The sequence below is a fragment of the Channa argus genome, chromosome 1, assembly GCF_033026475.1.
Source record: "Channa argus isolate prfri chromosome 1, Channa argus male v1.0, whole genome shotgun sequence".
In the NCBI taxonomy this organism is placed as follows: domain Eukaryota; kingdom Metazoa; phylum Chordata; class Actinopteri; order Anabantiformes; family Channidae; genus Channa; species Channa argus.
The window spans coordinates 7,854,231-7,873,550 of NC_090197.1; the positions used below are offsets into that span (position 1 = coordinate 7,854,231).

General features: G+C 44.3%; 2 protein-coding genes across 6 annotated transcripts in view; both read left to right on the forward strand.

Annotated features, from left to right (window-relative positions):
* Window positions 1–19,320, forward strand: part of atp1a3a (ATPase Na+/K+ transporting subunit alpha 3a) — a 147,101-nt gene that overhangs the window by 74,106 nt on the left and 53,675 nt on the right. The gene's annotated exons all lie outside the window — the stretch shown is intronic.
* Window positions 1–19,320, forward strand: part of pou2f2a (POU class 2 homeobox 2a) — a 71,050-nt gene that overhangs the window by 24,631 nt on the left and 27,099 nt on the right. For 4 of the 5 annotated variants that reach the window (XM_067476049.1, XM_067475832.1, XM_067475958.1 and 1 more), the window contains exons 2-11: window positions 13,820–13,891; window positions 14,143–14,171; window positions 14,529–14,585; window positions 15,623–15,751; window positions 16,254–16,520; window positions 17,536–17,650; window positions 17,792–17,883; window positions 18,397–18,663; window positions 18,749–18,890; window positions 19,163–19,311. In XM_067476049.1, coding sequence (XP_067332150.1) covers window positions 13,820–13,891; window positions 14,143–14,171; window positions 14,529–14,585; window positions 15,623–15,751; window positions 16,254–16,520; window positions 17,536–17,650; window positions 17,792–17,883; window positions 18,397–18,663; window positions 18,749–18,890; window positions 19,163–19,311 — 1,319 coding nt within the window. Of the gene's footprint in view, window positions 1–13,819; window positions 13,892–14,142; window positions 14,172–14,528; window positions 14,586–14,983; window positions 15,126–15,622; window positions 15,752–16,253; window positions 16,521–17,535; window positions 17,651–17,791; window positions 17,884–18,396; window positions 18,664–18,748; window positions 18,891–19,162; window positions 19,312–19,320 lie in introns of those variants that run through there. The other variant, XM_067475874.1, reaches the window with a different exon arrangement.

Here is a 19,320-nt window from a genome sequence, read left to right on the forward strand (position 1 = left end):
TTATTTGTCGAGTCTCTCTGTCGTCTCGTCTGCCTCTCCACCTCTCCCTCTTTCTTCTGCCCCACATCCCTCTTCCCCTCCCTCCCTCGCTATTGATCCAGCCATACTTTTCTGTCTTCCCTGTGCTGGCTGGCTGGCTTTAATCAATATAGATAATTGTCTGCTTTCTCTTCATGCCAAACACGCTGTGGTTTTTCCTCAATGAATCCAGGTCTTTCCTCTACGCAACCCGCCCGCCCCTCCTTCCTCTCCTCAACACGGGAATCCCTCCGTTAATGACAGAAGATAACCTGTTTTCCTTACTGGTGTTTTTTTTTTTTTTTTTTCTTCTCTCCCTCCCACTCTCTTGTTCCCTTGTTCATCGATTGCTGTGAGATATCGCCTCGCATGCCCCCGTCAACAAATGTAAACACACCAGGCCATGTGGTCCGTCTGTGAGCACAAGCACACGGCTATATACAAATATTCAGATTTACCAGTGTACACAACATTGGACAAACGCGCGGTCGGGTGGGAGCCACCAGAGAGACCCTGATATGATATTATAACCATAACATGTGGATCTGAAGCAGCACTGCAAACATGATTCCATTTGTATCCATTTAATGGTTGTTGGGGGCTGAAATAAACCCTCTGATTTCATTATAACATGTTGCTCACTGTGCACCACTATTTTTGTTACATTACCTAAAAGCAGAGACAGCAGCAAAACAAAAGAACAAATACGACTTCTGACTATTCAGATGGTGAAATTCTAACCTAATGTATGAGATGAAAACTGGGATGTTTGGATTTTTCTCGGCTTGCTGTAAGTAATGTCTGGCAACACGGATCACACTTCTAATCATCCCCAGGTCGATTATAACATCACCAAATAATTAACTAGATAAAAGTGAGTCACAAGAGAAGTCAAGGTGGGAACATGTGAACCAAAAAGCCAAATTGTAACAGTCATAAAAAAATAAAAGTGTTGCGTTCGAGGTCAGTTGTGCTTCTGCTGATGTCTGTGGCTCTTTTTTTAAATCAATCGACATGTATAGACGCCACACTAAGCCAGTATGAAGATAACACCGTTAACTCCCCTAGTTATATGATTGATTTGAATGCGCTGAATTATTAGGCACAACCAACCAAAAGTCTTTTTTTAAGCTATACAAAGGTAAACTTTGTGGAACTTACACCTTTCGGCCTATTGCACAGCATCAATACACAAATAACGATACGCACGTCTGTTATTTTCTACTTCGTGCACCAGACCTGCACGTGAAATCAAAGATTTGAAATGCACACGACACAGCCACTTCCTACCAGCGTGTGGTCCCGGCATCCACACAATTAGATGCTATATGGGGGTATGGCAAGGTTACACTATAATTACATAGCTCTATATGAAGCAGAGTGTGTCGGGGGGGGGGGGGGGGGGGTTAGTTTGCACTGTGCTGCATTGTGACCCGAGCTGCTGCTTGTAAAATGCAACTAACAATCAATAGTGTTTCACAGGCCGGCACGTACATTGGGATGTATGTATGCTGTGAACATTGTGGAGTTAAAGAAGGCGACATCAGTGAAGGATAGATGTTTAGACACACAGGGACGCAGGGTTTTTTTTTTTTTTTTGCGATTTGTGTCACACGTTCAAGTCTAAGCAAGTTCAAAGTGAAATGTTAAAGCGGAAGAAAAAGAAGGGACACAACCAAGAAAAGCTAAAACACACAACACATGTGTAGTGGCTCCAGAAATTGTATCAAAGTTTAGAGAAGAAGAAGAAGAAGCCACACACCTTCCTTATCTCACCTCTCCTCCTCCTTCTTCTCTGTAACTTTACTCGCCGCTGAGAGTAAGAATCTAACAGCAGCATTTCGGCCATTTTGAGCTTGTTGTGTGGAGCGTGTTTGTGCACGTGCATTTGTGCGTGTGTGTGCACGTGTACTCGTGTGCATTGTGTCTCTGTGTGAGAGTGTGCTGGTGCAGAGAGAATGGACCCTTATCCAATTTGTACTGGTCAGTAGTGTGAAATGGCGGTAGGTCAGTCAGCCAGGCAGTGTGTGTGTGTGTGTGTCTGTGTGTGTGTGGGGAGAGGGGTCTTATTTGCGCATAACACTGTGGTGGTCCAGCATGTACCCACATGCTTTCATCTACAGTGAATAAAGACAGCCGCACGCTTGCGCACACGCGCACACACACACACACACACACGGGCACACAAACAAAAAGGACATGATTATGGTACAAATAATAAAGACACATAGTATAAGGCATAATGTAATAGTGAAAAGTATAATGGAGCCCTGCTGGCATCCCTGTTGTGTGTTATGGTCTATATGCACGCACACACACACATTCCGCCCATGAAAAGATAGACTTTTCCATTAAATTGGTCGTTATTGTGTAGTCTACCCCCTACGGATCTGATCCATACAGTGATACACACAGGCATACACCTTTTCTCTGAGTGGCTGTTACAATTATCTCTGCTCTTGGTTGGTGTAATCTGTGTGTGTGTGTGTGTGTGTGTGTGGATATTTGTTACCTTAACCCCAGTGATGTGATTATTTTCAGTGTATCCTTTTTCATTTCTGTCTTATATTTTCACGTAACATTCATCAAACCTTCAATTCGAACCGCTTTTATCACACGCTTTAGATTTTTTCAATTAATAAATGACTGTATGGGAAACATGAAAATTCTCCTCACAAAATGGTGAAATAGTTCTAATGAAAGAGTTGCATTTAAAATCACCTGAATGCAACAACCTTGGTATCGCCTGTGATTTATATCCTGCTTTTTATCTTCTATTCCTCTTGTTTTCGGAGGAATTCTGCGGCGCCCAAATCAAATTTAAACTTGTCTCCCACGTAAAAATAAAGCCAAGCGCTGCATTTCAAAGAAACATTTCTAAACCTGTGGTCAAACCGCAAGGCAGCAGGTGATCTGCAGTTTCTGTGAAAGGTTAGTCAGTGCACACGCAAACACACACAAACCCACTTAGAAAAAAAAAAAAAAAAGCTCATCGTTTGATGACTCACAGTGGCTTAGCAGCACCACGGTCATTGTCTACATCTGTAATTGTGTATGTTTCTCTGTATACATCTCTGTGTGTGTGTGTCATTTGGTGAGTGAACATAAGTGGGTCTGGGGCGGTCTGTTGATGGAAGGAGTGTAAAAATAGAGAGATAACAGCCACTCTGCAGCGAAAGAGTTGGGGGGGGGGGGGGGGGGGGGGGCTTCTGAGCAGGGTGGCCTTGAGCACCCATTCTACCCTCCAGCTGTCCATTCGTCCATCTCTCTCATCTCTCTCTTCCTTTCTGTCTGTCCGTCCCTCTCCCTCTCCCTTCTCTCTCTCCGTGGCTGTGGCTCGCCAATTCGTTCAACCCACCTCAACAAAATGGAGTTTGTTAAGTGGAAGGCAGCGACGGTGGCCTGGGAGGTTACAGATTCAGCCCAGCGAGGGGGATTTTGAACCCCCCGACAGGGGCCGGGAAAGCCTTGAAGGAAGACAGGAGACGGGCTTGGTCTTAATCTTCTCGCTGTTTGTTTACAGACAAATAAATCTTGGATGATTGTCCATCATTTGGAGGAGGCCCCCTGACCCAGATAATGTTTGTCATTTCTCCATTTCACCCTCTGCATGTGGGATCCATTTGGCGCTGATGTCATGTGGGGCAAAGTTGTTAATCTCAAGGGTTTTTTTTTTTTATTCTTGACGCACTGTGGTGAATTTGGCCTCATTTGCATACAGTAAATTAGCCCATAGTTTAAACAAGCCGGGTTCATCAGAGTAAATACTTTTTTATTCAATCTGATAAGTGTTGATTATGTTACATGACACTCGCATACAAATAGAATAGAAATGCTAAGGTCTCGAAAAGGCAGCTGGTGACTTACTAAAGTCATCAAATGCCCTTTAAAAGTAATTTGTTTAGAAAGTTTGTCACATTTTTTTTTTACACTTTTTTTACGCTTTTATTTTCCAGCCACGTTTATATTTTCTTCTGTCGCTAAATGAGAAGAAAACATTAAATTTAATTAATTCCCAGTTACCCTGCCAGCCACCTTTGGTTGTAGCTACAAGGTATGAATATTTTTCTGAACGGGTCACAATGCAGACAGGAGTCCTCCGTCCCCCTTTTCTGTCCCCTAGAGGAGTTCGGCAGAGCTGGATGTACAGTGAGGGAGGTACAGGCGGCCAAATCAAACCACTCATCTTCCCCCTCTCCACCCCTTCTCATCCTTGACTCTAACCCATCCCTCCATCCCTTGAGGTGATTTCAGGACCTGCATCCCTATCCCATCTTATCCTTAAATTCGGAATCTGCCCGGAGCGTCCTGATCCCTGCCTGCTGGAACTGAGGACAGTCACGCTCCCAGATTAGGGATTTCTGATGCAACTCTGCTCAGGACAGCAGCTCAGCCCTCCAGCCTGTGTGTGTGGGTGTGTGTGTGTGTGTGTACCTGTGAGTTGCTGCCACATGTAAGTGGGTTCATGTATGTGACTGAAGCTGCTCCAGGCGAATGCGTTTCACCTCAGCTTGTGTGTGTTTGTGCTGAGAGACGTTTACAGGAGAGAGTGTGTGTGTGTGTTTTCATTCTCTCACATTTAAAACACACGGACAACGAGGCTTTTTCTCTGCTCCGTAGACGCTGCGAGGCCAACGTTGCGCGCAGGTAAATAAAAGCCGGTGCTCTTCGTCTCTTGACCTCTCAAAACGAGAGAAGGAGCCCGCAATTTTAGAAGTGAAGGGGAAGGGTGTGTTTGGCTGGTGTGAGGTGGGGCGGGTGGGGTGAGGGCAGGGGCTGTAGGCCGGAGACGGCGGCCTCTGCAAAAGGGCCTCCAGTGTGTGCGGGTCTGGCTACCCCCTCTATGGGCCCCCGATCGATACAAACTCAGAGCAATAAAGCTTTCCCCCTGTCATCTCCGCAGAATACAAAGCAGAGCGGGGAAGGGAAGGGGAAGGGGGGGGGGGAGGGAAGGGAAGGGGAGGGTGGTGAGGGAGGAGGGGAGCTGTTCCGCTAGCCACACCAATTTCCTAACCCCCCCCTTTTTCACCTCCTCTTTCTTCTTCTATTTCTCTTCCCCATTTCTAACCTTAACCACCTTTCCTTTTACCTTCCTCCTTCTCCCTCTTCTCGTCTTCTTCTCCTTCTCCATCCTTCAAGAGAATAGACTGACAACCCGGCTGTAGTTTATAATTAATGCTGTTTGAATAAATACGCTTAATAATTCATCGTTGTTATTTAAGGAGAGATTGATGGAAAGTGTAAGAGAGAAACAGAGCAAAGATCAGCTCAGGGGAAAAGGATGGGGAGAGGAAACGAAAACAGTGCCGTGTGGTGATAGAGAGCAAAGAAGAGGTTTGAATAGAGGGTGGGGGGGGGGGGGTAGGTGCTGGTAACAGCAAGTGGGGATGGGGTGATGGCCATAGACGAAGGGGGAAGGGAGTAGAGGTATTACACTGAGCGAGAGATGGATGTGTGGATGGAGAAGAGCTTGGCGCGAAGGAGGAGAAGGGATCTTTAGCGGGACAGGAGAAAAGAGGGGACAGCAAAAAGGGGGTAGAGGGGTCAAATAAGCGCTCTGTTTAATTGGGAGCCAATTTAAGTCGGGTCCAATCGATAAACCTGGAAACCCGACCGCCCGATGGCTGGCAGCACGCAGCGTAGATCGGCCTGGTTTCAACACGCACTTCGTCCAGTCTTTCATTTGTTTGCGCTGGTGGAAAAGCCACACAGGTTATCAAACTTCCTTTTCTTCCTAAAAGAAAGATACAAGAATTGGAGGTGTGTGTAGTTAATTCATCACACTGCCAGAAACAAAGAAGTGGCTTTTTTTTTTCTCTGCACACACACACACACACACACACACACACAAGGCTGGGATTTTCACCCTGAATCCAAATACTCATAACTATAACAAAATAACATAAATATCCCTCCGGTCACATGACAACCTCATAACTCCAAATTGAGGGATAATATGATCTTTTACGGGTGGTGGAAATTCTGCAATCCCTGGACTTATGAGATCCTTTCAGCCCCCCATCGGATAAATGTGGTGGTCAAGCTAAAAAAAAGGAGGCTGCAGGATTTAGACCCATTCCAAAAAAAAAATATATATATCCGCACTGCAAATAAGAAAGAGTGTCAGTGGAGTGTGTGTTTTTTTGTTTTTTTTGTTCTTATTTTACACAAATTGACACGAAGCAAAACAAAATGAAAATAACATTTTATTGAACATCCAAATTATTAAAGGCATTTCGACATATGATCTCTCTGGGAACGGCATCGCGCAGTCCTCTGGAGTTTTGGGCTAATTTGAGCCGAATTGTGGACAACAGTCTCGTCCATGAACAGACGTCCACAGCAGCGATACGTCCACGTTAGTGTGGACATGAAATCCACCTTTTTCCTCCTCTTTTTTTCCAACTCCCTCGTCTCATTTCTTGCTCGTTTTTTTTATTTTTTTTTTCCACGTCATCGGTTGATTTTATCACTGACTCACACAATCTCCCCCCCCCCCCACCGTCCTCATCCAATCACCAAGGCGAGGCTGTGTGTCTTTGTTGGGCCAATTGTCACTGTCTTCTCCTTTCTTGTGTTTCTTGCGAGGATGCTCCGTCCTCTTTGCTCCATTCGTCTTCATTTCTCACCTCTCTCTTATTGCCATTAACGGCCATGTTTGAAACGTTTGCCCGCTTGTTTCTCTCCCCTTTTTCCCCCCCTTAATTTCCTTCTGGGCTTTGCCATGCCACTAACTGTCCCAGCCTCCCTTCACTCATCCATCCGCTCACTCCTGCCATATTTTCAGCACTTTTCAACACACCTAGTTATTGCTTTCAGCCCTCAGCCATTATCCCCAGAATCCTACAAATTTTTTGCCGCCTGTTTGTCATTTTATTTTTTCATCTCATCAAATTTGTTTTTCCCCGTCCTCTACCGTGTCCCTGCGATTGTCCCATCCCCTTGCTCCCTACATTCTCTCCGTCGTTCACCCTCTTTCTTTGCTCTTCTTGTTTTCTCCATTTTAAACCTTCTCTGTCACGTTCACTTTTATTCCCTAATGGTCTCTAAATTTTTAGCCTCTGCTCATTGCCTTTCTCGCTCATTTGCCTACCAGCATCCTCCACCCCTCATCCACTCACTTTCCTCCTCCATCTTTACACCCCAACGCAGGGATTGTGGAAAAAGGAAGTAACACAGTGACCATTTCCTCCTTCCCCTGTCCTCCCTCCGTTTATTTCTCTGTCTCCATCCCTCCATCCCTGCGTTGTGCCTCCTCGGGGAGGGCAGTAATAATGGTAGAGAGAAGGAGAGAGGGAGGGTTGGTGCGATTATTGTCTTGTCGGGAGTCAGAGGAATCGATCGGCACAGAAATATGTGGTGCGAGAAAGAGGTACTGTATCGGATATAATAAACACTCTGGAGACATATTCGGAAAGCGCTTGCCCTCGTGCACGTCCACACATGATCGGGAACATGCATGCATGCGTGCAGCTACACACTCAATCACTGCTCTCTGACTCACACACACACACACACACACACACACACACACACACACACACACACACACAGGTACAAGGTACACAGATGCAGTACTTTTCCAGCTGTGCTCACCAACATGAATCACCAACAAATCCTCGTCTACACAAAACGTTACTCATTTACTCTGGAGGCAGCTACAGTTCACCCTCTGTATACTGTAGATGCATAAAACAAGTCACTTATGAAAAGTATCGACTCCTTTGTAAGAGTATTTTCTTACACATTAACGCTGGCAAAGCCCCGAGTGGGCGAAATGTAATTTTTTTTTACGCGTTGTTCATACAGATTCTGCAGACTATTAGGCCTTTTAAAAAGCAGCAAATGGTTGGCATTATCTAGAAAACATTGAAATAGTTTCTCTTTTGTACTGACAAAAAAAAAAAATGGTGACTATGAAACACTTTCTTTACAGCCTCCTGAAGCTGAAGCATCCTATTTCATCCAGCTGTAAAAGTGTAAAATATGGTCATTTTTTTCATTTATTCTCAGGAAAGATTTTTATTCTGGCTTTGCCTTTCTCTTATCAGGCAACTGTGAAGTGTATATCAGCGGAAAAAGGCCAAAATAGTCCTTTCTGATACTGCTTGTTACAGTGTAAACATCAGTGGAGACATTAGCATGCAGTACTTTGTTTGCTTCACACCAAAGCCTCGGCTACAGGCAGGGGAAACATGTTTATTCTTAATGATTAACACCCTCACAGGCACACACACATGCACGCGAACAGCGGACGTGCGCCCGCATGTGGACACACACTCGCACACGCGCGCGCGCGGCGATCTTTCATTGCTGTTGCCTAGCAACGGGTCTGTGTGTCCCCTGCTAGCAGAGCGGTGTCCAGTGGTGCCATGACCGCTGCTGCTGACCACTGCGGATGGAGAGGAGGGGAAAAAGGTAAAGAGAGGACAGCACATTAGAGTTTTGGTTTCTAAAAACCGCCAGTCTGACGCCCCAATTTTTGCTGGAGCTTAATGGCAGAAGCCAGATCTGGCAACGTAGCGGACTGAGGCAGTGAAAAGGGCCTGGAGGAAGACAGGAAGAGGGAAACGTTAGGGAGCGGACGCTTAGCAGCTTCGTCTCAAGACAAATTCTCACATACATGCAGAAACGGTGAAGTCGTGGGGACGGGGTCGTGCAGAGGTTAATTCAGTTTGTAGCTTCAGCTTAGAGCACTGCAACGTGACGTGAAGTTGTTGCCTTAATGCTTTCAAACAGTATTTGAGTTTGACAGACCTCAGCTGTCATAGGGCGAGAGGCGGGGTCCACCGTGGACATGCGTGTCTTTAGCCTGTAGGAGCTGGAGGAAACCCACATATACCTCAGTGTTTTCACCATCTCTTCAATGCAGAGCTTGTGTTTCTGTTGCACAAAACTTGGAGACACGAGCCAAACTGACCTGAGGCCGAATTCTCACGTATTTAAAAACCTTCTGTTTCCAAAGCAAATTCATAAAGCGCGAGGGAGACAAAAATGGCACCGAAAACGAAGCCGCGGGGAGGGTCGGGGAGGGTCCCGTCAGAGGAACCTCAGGTTAGAGGGGAAAGGGGAACATGGGATGTTGGAGATTAAATTTGACAGAGAGAGGGAGGTGGGAATGAAGAAATTACGGGAAGGAAAACAGCTACTGGGGGGGTTTAGGTGGAAAGGGGGACAGTTAGAGAGAACCTCAAGTGAGGCGTCATTTTACGGCTGAAGGTGAGAGAGGGAGAGAGGAAATCAGAGAGATCAGAATAAATCAAGGATGGACCAAGTGTTGGACAAAGAGAGGTGGGAGGTGAGGGGAGAACATGAAGGTGGATGGATGCTAATAGGAAACGTGAAGGTGCAGAACTGAGGCGTCTGAAGCAGCTACTGTCTGTGTTTTCACCATATAAATAAAGTTGAATTGAACTGAATTGAATCCAAATCAGAATATTCGGTCATTAAAGGCTGTTTGATGCACACTTTGTCCTTTTCTCCGGTGTGTTGACTTTTCACTACAGAAGCAAATATTTTGATGTAATAACACCATTTGAAGACAATTAAATTTAGCATGTGTTTGGATTTTGAAATGATATATATATATTTTTTTATTTTTTCTAATTAATTTGTAATATTTCTGGCTTGACAGTGACTCGCGATGCCAGTTCTTGGTTTTCAGTTTGGCTGTTACTTCATTACATTTTAGCTCGTGTGCGTTTTAAAGTTAGATTTTTCTGACAGGCCGTCAAACTATTTAGAACAGACGGCTTTTTTATTTAGAAACGGATAATTCTGAATCTTGCGTCTGGGTTCTAGGACGGACTAAATTAGAAAAAAAAAAAAAAAGTGGCCACTTTTCCTTTTTTTCCTTTTTCAGAGACCAATTGTTTTTAATGATATGAAGCTGATTTTATCAATAAAGAAAAATAAAAAATGAAGACACCAGTACAACCCTACATGTGTCAGCATATCTCTGCATGTTTTATTATTAATTCAAATTTCAAAAAACTATTTCGTTGGTCCCTGAATCTAAAAAAACAACACAATAAGAAAAAATACGATTATCAATATATCTAATAAAGTTAAGAACAGTGTTTTTCTTTTAAGTTTTAAAGAAATAATGTATGGACTCATTTTTATTAAAGTATAAAATGTTTTGCAGCAGCTTTTACTTCTGTAAAAGTTTACATTTATTAACTGATTGGTAAAGATCGTTGCACTTTGGCAGTTGCAAAATGGCTTGTGTGTGTGTCTGTCTGGTAGTGAACGTGACAGGGGACAGGTGGACAAGGCAGGCAGCTTGTGTGTGTGTGTGTGTGTGTGTGTGAGGCGCGAGGTGGCCAAGACCATGTGCCTGACCTCTGACATCCACACGCCAAACACTCCCCTTCAACACACACACACAAAAACCCACACGCCGTCTGTCACCGGCCCCTGACAGGCGTGACCAAGGTGGGGTGGGTGGGCAAAAAGGAGGGAGAGTGGAAGCTGTGGGGGGGGAGGTTAGGACCTCACCAGCAATCATACCACCCCCCCCCCCCCCCCCTTCAACTCTTTCTCACTTACTCCCCCTTTTCTAATTCCCTGACAGTGACCGTGCCCCCCCCCCCGCCCTCTCCTTCTTAACACACACACATGCAGGCCATGTCAAACCCAGAAGACAGATACATCATCTGCAGTGGGCTCTCTCTCTCTACATTATTAGCACAGATAGGATGAGTAAAAAGGGGGGGGGGGGGGGGGGGGGGGGGGGGGTTATTTGCCGTGCATCTGAGCAGCGGCTGCCAAACTGCCCCGGGGTGCAGGAGTGATTTGGGATGGTGTGATCCCTGTAACTCTCAGAGACATTTTATACTGAAGTCATCTTGTTCAAAACAGTGAAATAGCAAAGTCGAAAAAAAATGCAACGCAGTGTGTGTCAAAGTGTGTACAGGACATCTGTAACGTTCGGAGTGTTTGATTTGTTTGCATTTTTAAGGTGGTTTGGATGGATGAAGGGGGTGGGGGGGTTAAAAGGGCCCATGGCCAGAGGGGTTAGGGGCAGTTGGATGGAGGCGTAGGGGGGGGCAGTGGAATCATAAAATGATTTTATTGGGTCCATCACTTCATGAGTCTCAAATGATAAAGTGTGTGTGTGTGTTACATTTATCCCCACGTTTTATTTATTTGGAGCCAAGATTTTACTTAATACAATAATACAAATACATTTGTAACAGGCGCTGATTTAAACACTTGTGATTATGTCTGATCTGAGTGGTTCAGCTCTACTATTTCCAGACCTTAATTTCTGATTTCTGCATTTTCTTTTCCTCATGTACCTCATTTGCTTTGTGTGTTTTAATAGTTTCTGTAGTGGCTACTGCAACTCTGCAATTTCTTTAATCATATCCAGGGGTAAAGTGTTTTTTTTTTTGTCAGGTCTTGGCTTCAGCGTTTTCAGAGTTTGTTTGTAGCTGAAAATGTAATTAATGTTTCGGAATTTCAGTCCACTTTCAGTTCTGAGGATGTTTTTTGTGTATCAGGTGCTTAATGTAGACACTTTTTCAGCTACAGTATTTTTCCTTACTTGCCTTTGACAGCAGACTAACGCAACTTTAAAGCAACTTCTTCGAAACATACTTCAATATTGCTGCTCAAAAGAAAATGCATTATTTAGATGCTTCACCACTTTGTGCCCTGTCGAGTTTTTTTCTTTTTTTCTTTTTGGTTATGATATAAAATTAAGACGTGTTTAAATGAGAACACTTGTTACCAACATGGACTGAAGATGCAGAAATAAAACAACATATGTGCTCGCTCTCTTTCAAACACACACACACACACACACACACACACACACACACACACACACTTCTGTTCAGTATTTCCGGACAGGTGCTGCCACCATCTGGCGTTTTAATGCACCTACAGCCCGCACACACAGACATTTCACTCAGCCCAGTAGGAATTAATATTAATGAAGGTACATTTCTTTAATCTGTTTTTGGCAGATCAGGAGATAATGAAATGTACAAAATATCAAGTCAAAGCTTGTGACAGATTTTGCTTTCTTTTATAAACAAATTGAAGATCACCAGATTAATGTGCACAAAATCGGTAGCAAGTCTCATATAAAAGTATAAAAACAGATGTGAGGTGACATTTTCTTTCCTTTTTTTTCACATTTTTCCCAATTTTTCATCTTTTTCTTTGACTTTAATTCCTAATTGTCTTGGTGCAGCTCCATCCTTTCTTTTCTTTTTTTATTTTCTCACCTCTGCTCAACACACCTAGAACTTGTCTCTGGGCCAAATGACAAAGCACGCACACACACACACACACACACACACACAAATCAGTGCGTTATTCAGAATATGTGGAGTTTTCATGTGTGTGTCCATCTGCATAGGAGGTAATGGAAGCAGCAGAAGGGAAAAAGCACAGAACATGTGCACTTTAATTTCAATCTCCTTTTCGCTGCGTCTTCTTTATTTCTTGCTGAACTGCCTGTTGCAAAAGTCCACGTGCGGAAGAGTAAAAAAATAAGATAAAAGAAAAACACGAGAAAGGCAAAAGTTATGAGCGTGTAGTGCACAGGGTGAAGGAGAATTCTCTCCAAGATGGCGGCGGCAGTGTGTGCTGAGTAATGTCTGGTGCTCAGGTAAGCAGTTCCTCTGGCGTCCTTCTTGCTGGACCAATTACTGCAGCAATCCCAGAAGCCATCGCAAACAGAAGGTACAGCAAGGGTAGTTAGGATGAGGCCATAAAAAGCTGATTCTTAATCCCAGATCCAGGTCCCGGATCGATACAGTTTACATTTAAGGAGTTAAATTACAGCGTCATATCATCGGTTTTGTTGGCCGAGTAAGTTTTTGTTTAGCAGAGTTGTCCTTTTGCTTGTTCGTAGGTCGTATTTAATGTAGGCAGGAGTAAAATAATCAGCAGAGGCCATTTTTTTTAAAAGCTCTCAAATCCTGTTGTCCTGCAGCGTAGAAGAAATGTTGCCGCAAAGCCGGAACTTGTTGGGAACTGACAGGAAAATATTTTATTTCGACAGTGAGGCTTTCAAAGGGTTTCATCAGCAATGCTGGAGAACAACCGCTGTCGCCGAATTACTACGATATCATTCAATTTGTACTTCCACTTTTCAAAGACACAGTTGGGCACAGTCAAACTTTTGAAAATAGATACACATTTTTAGGATGATGTATTGAAGTCCCACTATAATTTGCTGTCCACTCCTTTGAACTCACAGGCTTCCTGACAATGCTGATCTTTGTTGACCTTTAACCTGCGAAACAGAGACAATCACCCGACGCACTGATGGAAAGACAGCCGGGTCATTGTCTCGTTCAGGAAGTGGTGATTTTCCGTGTCCTTGTTCGGACACGCAGCCGAGCAGGGGGGCGGTGATAAGTGCATAACTAAAATACTGATTATTAATTCTACAGCGGTGTGTTCGTGTGTGTGTGAGTGGGGGAGTGGGGGGGCAGTTTTTGTTAAGTTGTTAAGGGTTCAAATATATTGCACAACCATAGACAACTGCATTTAGAATGTTTACATGCAGGTTTTGAGGTTAAAAGGCCTGGAGTCATTGGAAATATGGAGACTTGTGAACATTGTCGTTTGCATTTCATTCAGTTTTTCTTTATTACAAATAGTCTTGTATTTACTTTTAAATGAATGACTACAATGCACAAATAAAAAAAAATTTAAATACTGCTTTTTCTAACTAATATCTTGGAGTGTTCTTGAAATAGTCTTATTAACCTGAATGTATTTTTCATGCTCCTACCTTATGTTATATTTTGTGTGTGTGTGTGTGTTTTCTCTGCAGATATCAGGATGTCCAAAGCAGCAGAGGAGGAGAAGCCTGGGGCTGGGGCTGGCTATCCAGGCGACAGCTCAGGTACCCTGCTCATGCTCATGCACATGCGCATGTTTTAAAAATAATAATTACTTTTTATTTACACGTTTCTCAACGATGTTATGTAATAATGTTCGTTATCAGAACGTGGACACGGCCTGTTCTGAGAGCATGTTATAATTCTAAAGTGATTAAAAAATGAGGATACATTTTACGAGTGACTGAACACACACACACACACACACACACACGGTGAGTTTAATAAACAGTTCATATGTCCTTGTGTGTTCCAGACTCTGACAGAAACAGCCCCGATGACCAGGTCGGTTTTTCCACGTTCACTTTTCTTCGACTCTGTTAACGCTGAGCTTGTTCTTTGCTTTATTTCATTTGATTTCAACCTATTTGATTCAGTAGTCAGTAAACCGTATGTGTCACTGTACTTCTTAGACTATGCTTTTCGTTTGTGTCCACTTAAAACAATTTGCACTGTGCTGAATTTTACTTTGCAGTAAAGTATCATATTAATATTTGCACTTTTTATGTGCATCTTTAATTTTATTAAATGTAGAATCAAGCAGCGTACTGACTAAATGTTTCCACAGACTCTGTCATCAGATGAAAATTATGTTATCAATTTTGGTTTGTTTTCGTTTTTTACTTGCATGTTTTTCTGCAGGTGCAGCCAATGAAAACCAGTTCCTTCAGTCGCTCTCCCACACCGGCTGGCAGCAAGGTGACGCTGTGTGTGTGTTGTGTGCGTGTGTGTGTGTGTGTCTGTGTGTGTGTGTGCTGGCTGTCGACAGCTCCAGTAGAAAAACTGTCTATCAAAGACAAATGAGCTGAGCAATTCACCATCAGTGTAGAATATTTGCTTGTAATTTTGATCGTTTTCATTTTTTGTGTGTGTGTTTCACGTTTATTGGTGTAAGCGGTGCTGTGTTATTGTGTAACTACACAATAACACAGTAAGAAAGTAAGAAAGAAGTAAGAAATTAAAAAACCTGCGAAAGTGTAGGTTTGTGTATGTCCCTACAAATGTCATTAAGTGCTTGGGCGTGACCACGTTCTGAACATGGGCGTGTGTGTGGAGGGGTGTGTGTGAATGTGTGTGGGCCCAGTGTGCGACATGGAATCAGGCGAGTTTGTCCACACAGAAGCAAAGATTCCTGAGGAAAACAGACAAAGAGATAAAAAGGATACGAAGGTAGTGTCTGAGTTGCGGGCGTGAAGCTTAGGTTATTGGATGAGCAGTCACGACGGGGGCCGTGAGCAGGTAACGACAGCTAGAGGTCAGAGGTCGAGGGTGTTCACGTGTTCCCGAACTGACATTTTTTACAGTTACATGTTCACTGCCTCCCTCTGCAACATTCCTTTGTCATTAAGGAGATTTCAGACTTCCGGCTGATAATCCTATTTTTTAAAAAATTGTTTTGTTGACGGTTTTTGATTATTTTATGAATCTACATTGCACGAGGGGAAAAAACTGATTTACATACAGTATGTGATGGTTATTCCAGTAATTCTTAACGATGGCTACAATCACAAGGATATTGTGCAAGTTGACTGTAATTTTCCTCATACAGCAGAACCACACTGAGCATGACTAGGAAATTACTAGGAAACCTACAGGTAGGCAGGTAGGGTGGAGCAAAAGCACAGTGTGAAACACACCATCAGCTCTGAGATCTGACTGTGTGTGTGGCGTGTGTGTGTGGTTGTGGTCGTGTGTAATTAGCACTTCCTCTTGAAATGACTTGTGTTCTCCTTTAGGGAAAGATTGAGGAGATCTCTGAGGTGACCCACGGCGCTGCTCCACCGGCTCCTCCCTCCCAACAACAGCAGCAACAGACCCAACACCACCACACACAGCTGATGCTGGCTGGCAGTCAGCTCGCAGGGGTGAGCACACACACACACACACACACACACACACAGTAAGTCATTCAAATAGAAATGACAAAAAGTAGCTATTTGCCACATCACAAGAAGAGTTAAATGTGTGTGAATGTGACTTTATTTTCAAAGTTACTTTCATGTACTAGCACACCAGGAAGTACATACGGTACTGTAGTTCCCCTGAAGGACAAGCAAACACTTGCACAACCTGTAGTAAAGGCTTACAGAGTAGAGCAGAGGGAAATACCGAAGCTGATGATTCTTTATGAAAGTGGGTGACTTTTCTGGCTTGTCTTGTTCTGGCATGCGTTTACTGTCCGCCGAAAGCGTCACCTACGCCTCTCTTCCTGCTTCGTTACTGTAACTCTGCTCTCTGTCCTCTCTCCTGACTTTCTTTACATTTGCTCCTGATTTGATTCCTCCCTGATGTGATCAATCTCCCTCTTCCTCTCATTTCCCTACACCGTCCTCCCTGCAACCGCCTCATTCCCCCTCCTTCCACCAGCTTGCCGCTCTGCTCCCGGCCCAGCAGCAGCTGCTCCTCCAACAGGCTCAGGCCCAGCTCCTGGCGGCCGCCGTACAGCAGTCCAACGCCGCTCACGCGGCCCACGCCGCCGCGCAGCAGCAAGCCAACCAGCAGCAGCAGCAGAACCAATCACAGTCCCAGCAGCAGCAGCAACAGCAACAGTCAGCTAAACCGGAGCAAACGGTCAAACCCCCGCCGCCTCCACCACAGCTGGCTCTGTCGCAGCCAATCCAGCTCACAGCCCAGGTTTGAGCAGCTTATTATGGAAAATAACTAATTGCTATTACTTAAACAGTTACTTGTTACATCCCACGATCTGTTTATTAATACAAAATACTATGTATTGCTTTGCCAGCAGTACATTAAGTATTTCAAATTAGAATTGAACACACGCTTATCAAACAGTGTATAAGGACATCAGCTCCATCCTGCACTTCCGCTTTTCTACCTATTGGCACTCAAAGCGCTTTACAGTGCTTCTCATTCACCAACTGGCACTCACAATCACACACACACACACTCACACACACAATGGGAGCCACTAGGTCGGGGTTCAGTGTCTTGCTCAAGGACACTTCTATATGTGGCTGGAGGAGCCGGGGATCAAACCAACAACCCTGGGACCGGTGGACAACTGGTCTACCTTCTACGGCCCAGTTAACTGCTACAACTTATCTAATTATAATATGATATTTCAATAATGTGAAATGAGCCATTCTGCATAAACAGAAGTTTAACTTTTAGTTCTTAAATCTTTTTTTTTTTCAGCTTTTATTCTTTTCCTTACTAACACTATCCAACACTGCAGAATTCTACCTTTAAATAGAATTCCTGGCAGAGCTGCTTTATTGGATTGGTATATCATAGGTTACAACTAGTTTGCCAAAGGAACTCCATAAATCATCATCACCACCAAAAACGAAAAAATATATTTGCACATACAGTATACGTATAACTATACACATAAGACTTATTAGAACAAAGGCTATATTATCAACATTCCCATCATTTCTTTTCTGTTTTATATTGTAAGGCCACATAGGACAGATTTTTGTGTCCACATCTTTAATATAAAAAAATCAATAAATTATCCAGCACATCATCAGTGGATGCTTAATAAGGCATTGCAGGCCATGTCTGAGCTACACTGTTGAACCTCTTTTCTCATATATTGCCATCATTACTTATGATATTTAGATGGTTTTACGGCCTTGATGACCAATGAATTCCTGTTGACTTTCAAAATGTGTTTGTGTCGCAGGACATCCAGCAGCTGTTGCAGCTCCAGCAGCTGGTTTTGATGCCGGGTCATCCTCTCCAGTCTCCAGCCCAGTTCCTTCTGTCTCAGCCAGCTCAGGCGCAGCAGGCGCCGCAGGGTGAGCCCAGCCTCCGCCGATCTGAAGTGAAAGCATTACCACTCAGGCTGGCGTTGGATATCAACTATTGTTAACTTTTAGTGAATTTCAGGGTTTTTCTCACTGACCGATGAATTGTTTGCTTTGTTAACGGGTTGGCAGGTTTGCTCTCGACGCCAAATCTGATCCAGCTACCTCAGCAAAGCCCGGGGGGACTTCTGGCGACCCCACCTCGCCTGGGACTTCAAGCACAGGTAGGAAATCTGAGTGTGACATTTTGTCAACACAATAAAAAAAAAAATCTTTATTTATTCACGTGCGAGTCCCCCAGTTTACATCGTGTGCTCAGCCTTTATCTCCTATAACGTAATGCATAAATGCATCTTCACACACGTAAGGGCCCCTATAGATTTTTCATTAGGCTCTGACGAGATCAGCAGCAGATACGTCCTGCTTGTTCTTGGATTTCATGCACAGAGACGGTTAATGTAAATGAGACGCGAGGGAGCAGATGTCTTGCATGACGCCTGGTCAATTAGTTAATACTCCCTGAGCTCACGGGGTCACACTGTTGCTTTTACACACTGCTCGTATCTTCTATTGTCAACTCACCTGGTGACAGGGAGGATGGCATCCACTAATTTAGCTCCTAGAAAGAGAAAATGGCCCTGACAGCCCAGCATCATTTATCAGTAGTACTATTAATATTTTGAATAATGTTCACAGGGTTGTTTTGTTTATTTACTTGCGTCATCCTGATATTACAGAGGGAGAAGAGCAGCGATGTAGTGGTCGGTGGAAGCAGCGGCAGCGGCGGAGGTCCTGTAGTCACCGCGGGCAGCAGCACAGTTGGTGTCGTGACGTCTGTAGGCGCCACCTCGGCGTCAGGCAGTGCCATGGCTTCCTCCTTAGCCTCTGGCTTGACTAGTGGAGGTCACGGGGGTCACATGGGGGAAGAGCCCAGCGACCTGGAGGAGCTAGAGCAGTTTGCCCGCACCTTCAAACAGCGACGCATAAAGCTAGGATTCACCCAGGTGAGATAGAAGGAAGTTGGACAGAAGTTTGCACTTTGTGTCTGTGCGGTATGTGCATTTGTGACGCTGCTTGTGTTGCCGTCAGGGAGACGTTGGCGTAGCCATGGGCAAACTGTATGGCAATGACTTCAGCCAGACCACCATCTCCCGATTTGAAGCCCTAAACCTGAGCTTTAAGAACATGTGCAAGCTGAAACCACTGCTGGAGAAGTGGCTGAGTGACGCAGGTAAACACCTGAAACTATTCAGAGTTTAAGAAAACTCTGAGATCATTGAGTTTCTTCATACGTTCCAAAAATGTTCCGTGCACAGATACCACGACCATTTGATAGGAATATTTATTAACTGAAGACTGGAATTTTGGTTTATTGATGTCAGACGTTTTCGCAACATTTCATGCATCTAGTTGTGGTGCAACAAAACAACAAATTGCTGTTTTTCTGCCAACAAACTATTCTTACTCCCTCTCCACCCCCACCCCCACCTTTCTGAATAATAGAGACCATGGCAGTAGACAGCATGCTCCCTAGCCCTTCTTCTATCTCCTCCCCCTTGTTGGGCATAGAGGGGCTACCTGGCCGACGCAGGAAGAAACGTACCAGCATTGAGACCAACGTGCGAGTGATACTAGAGCGCAACTTCAGCACGGTACGAGAT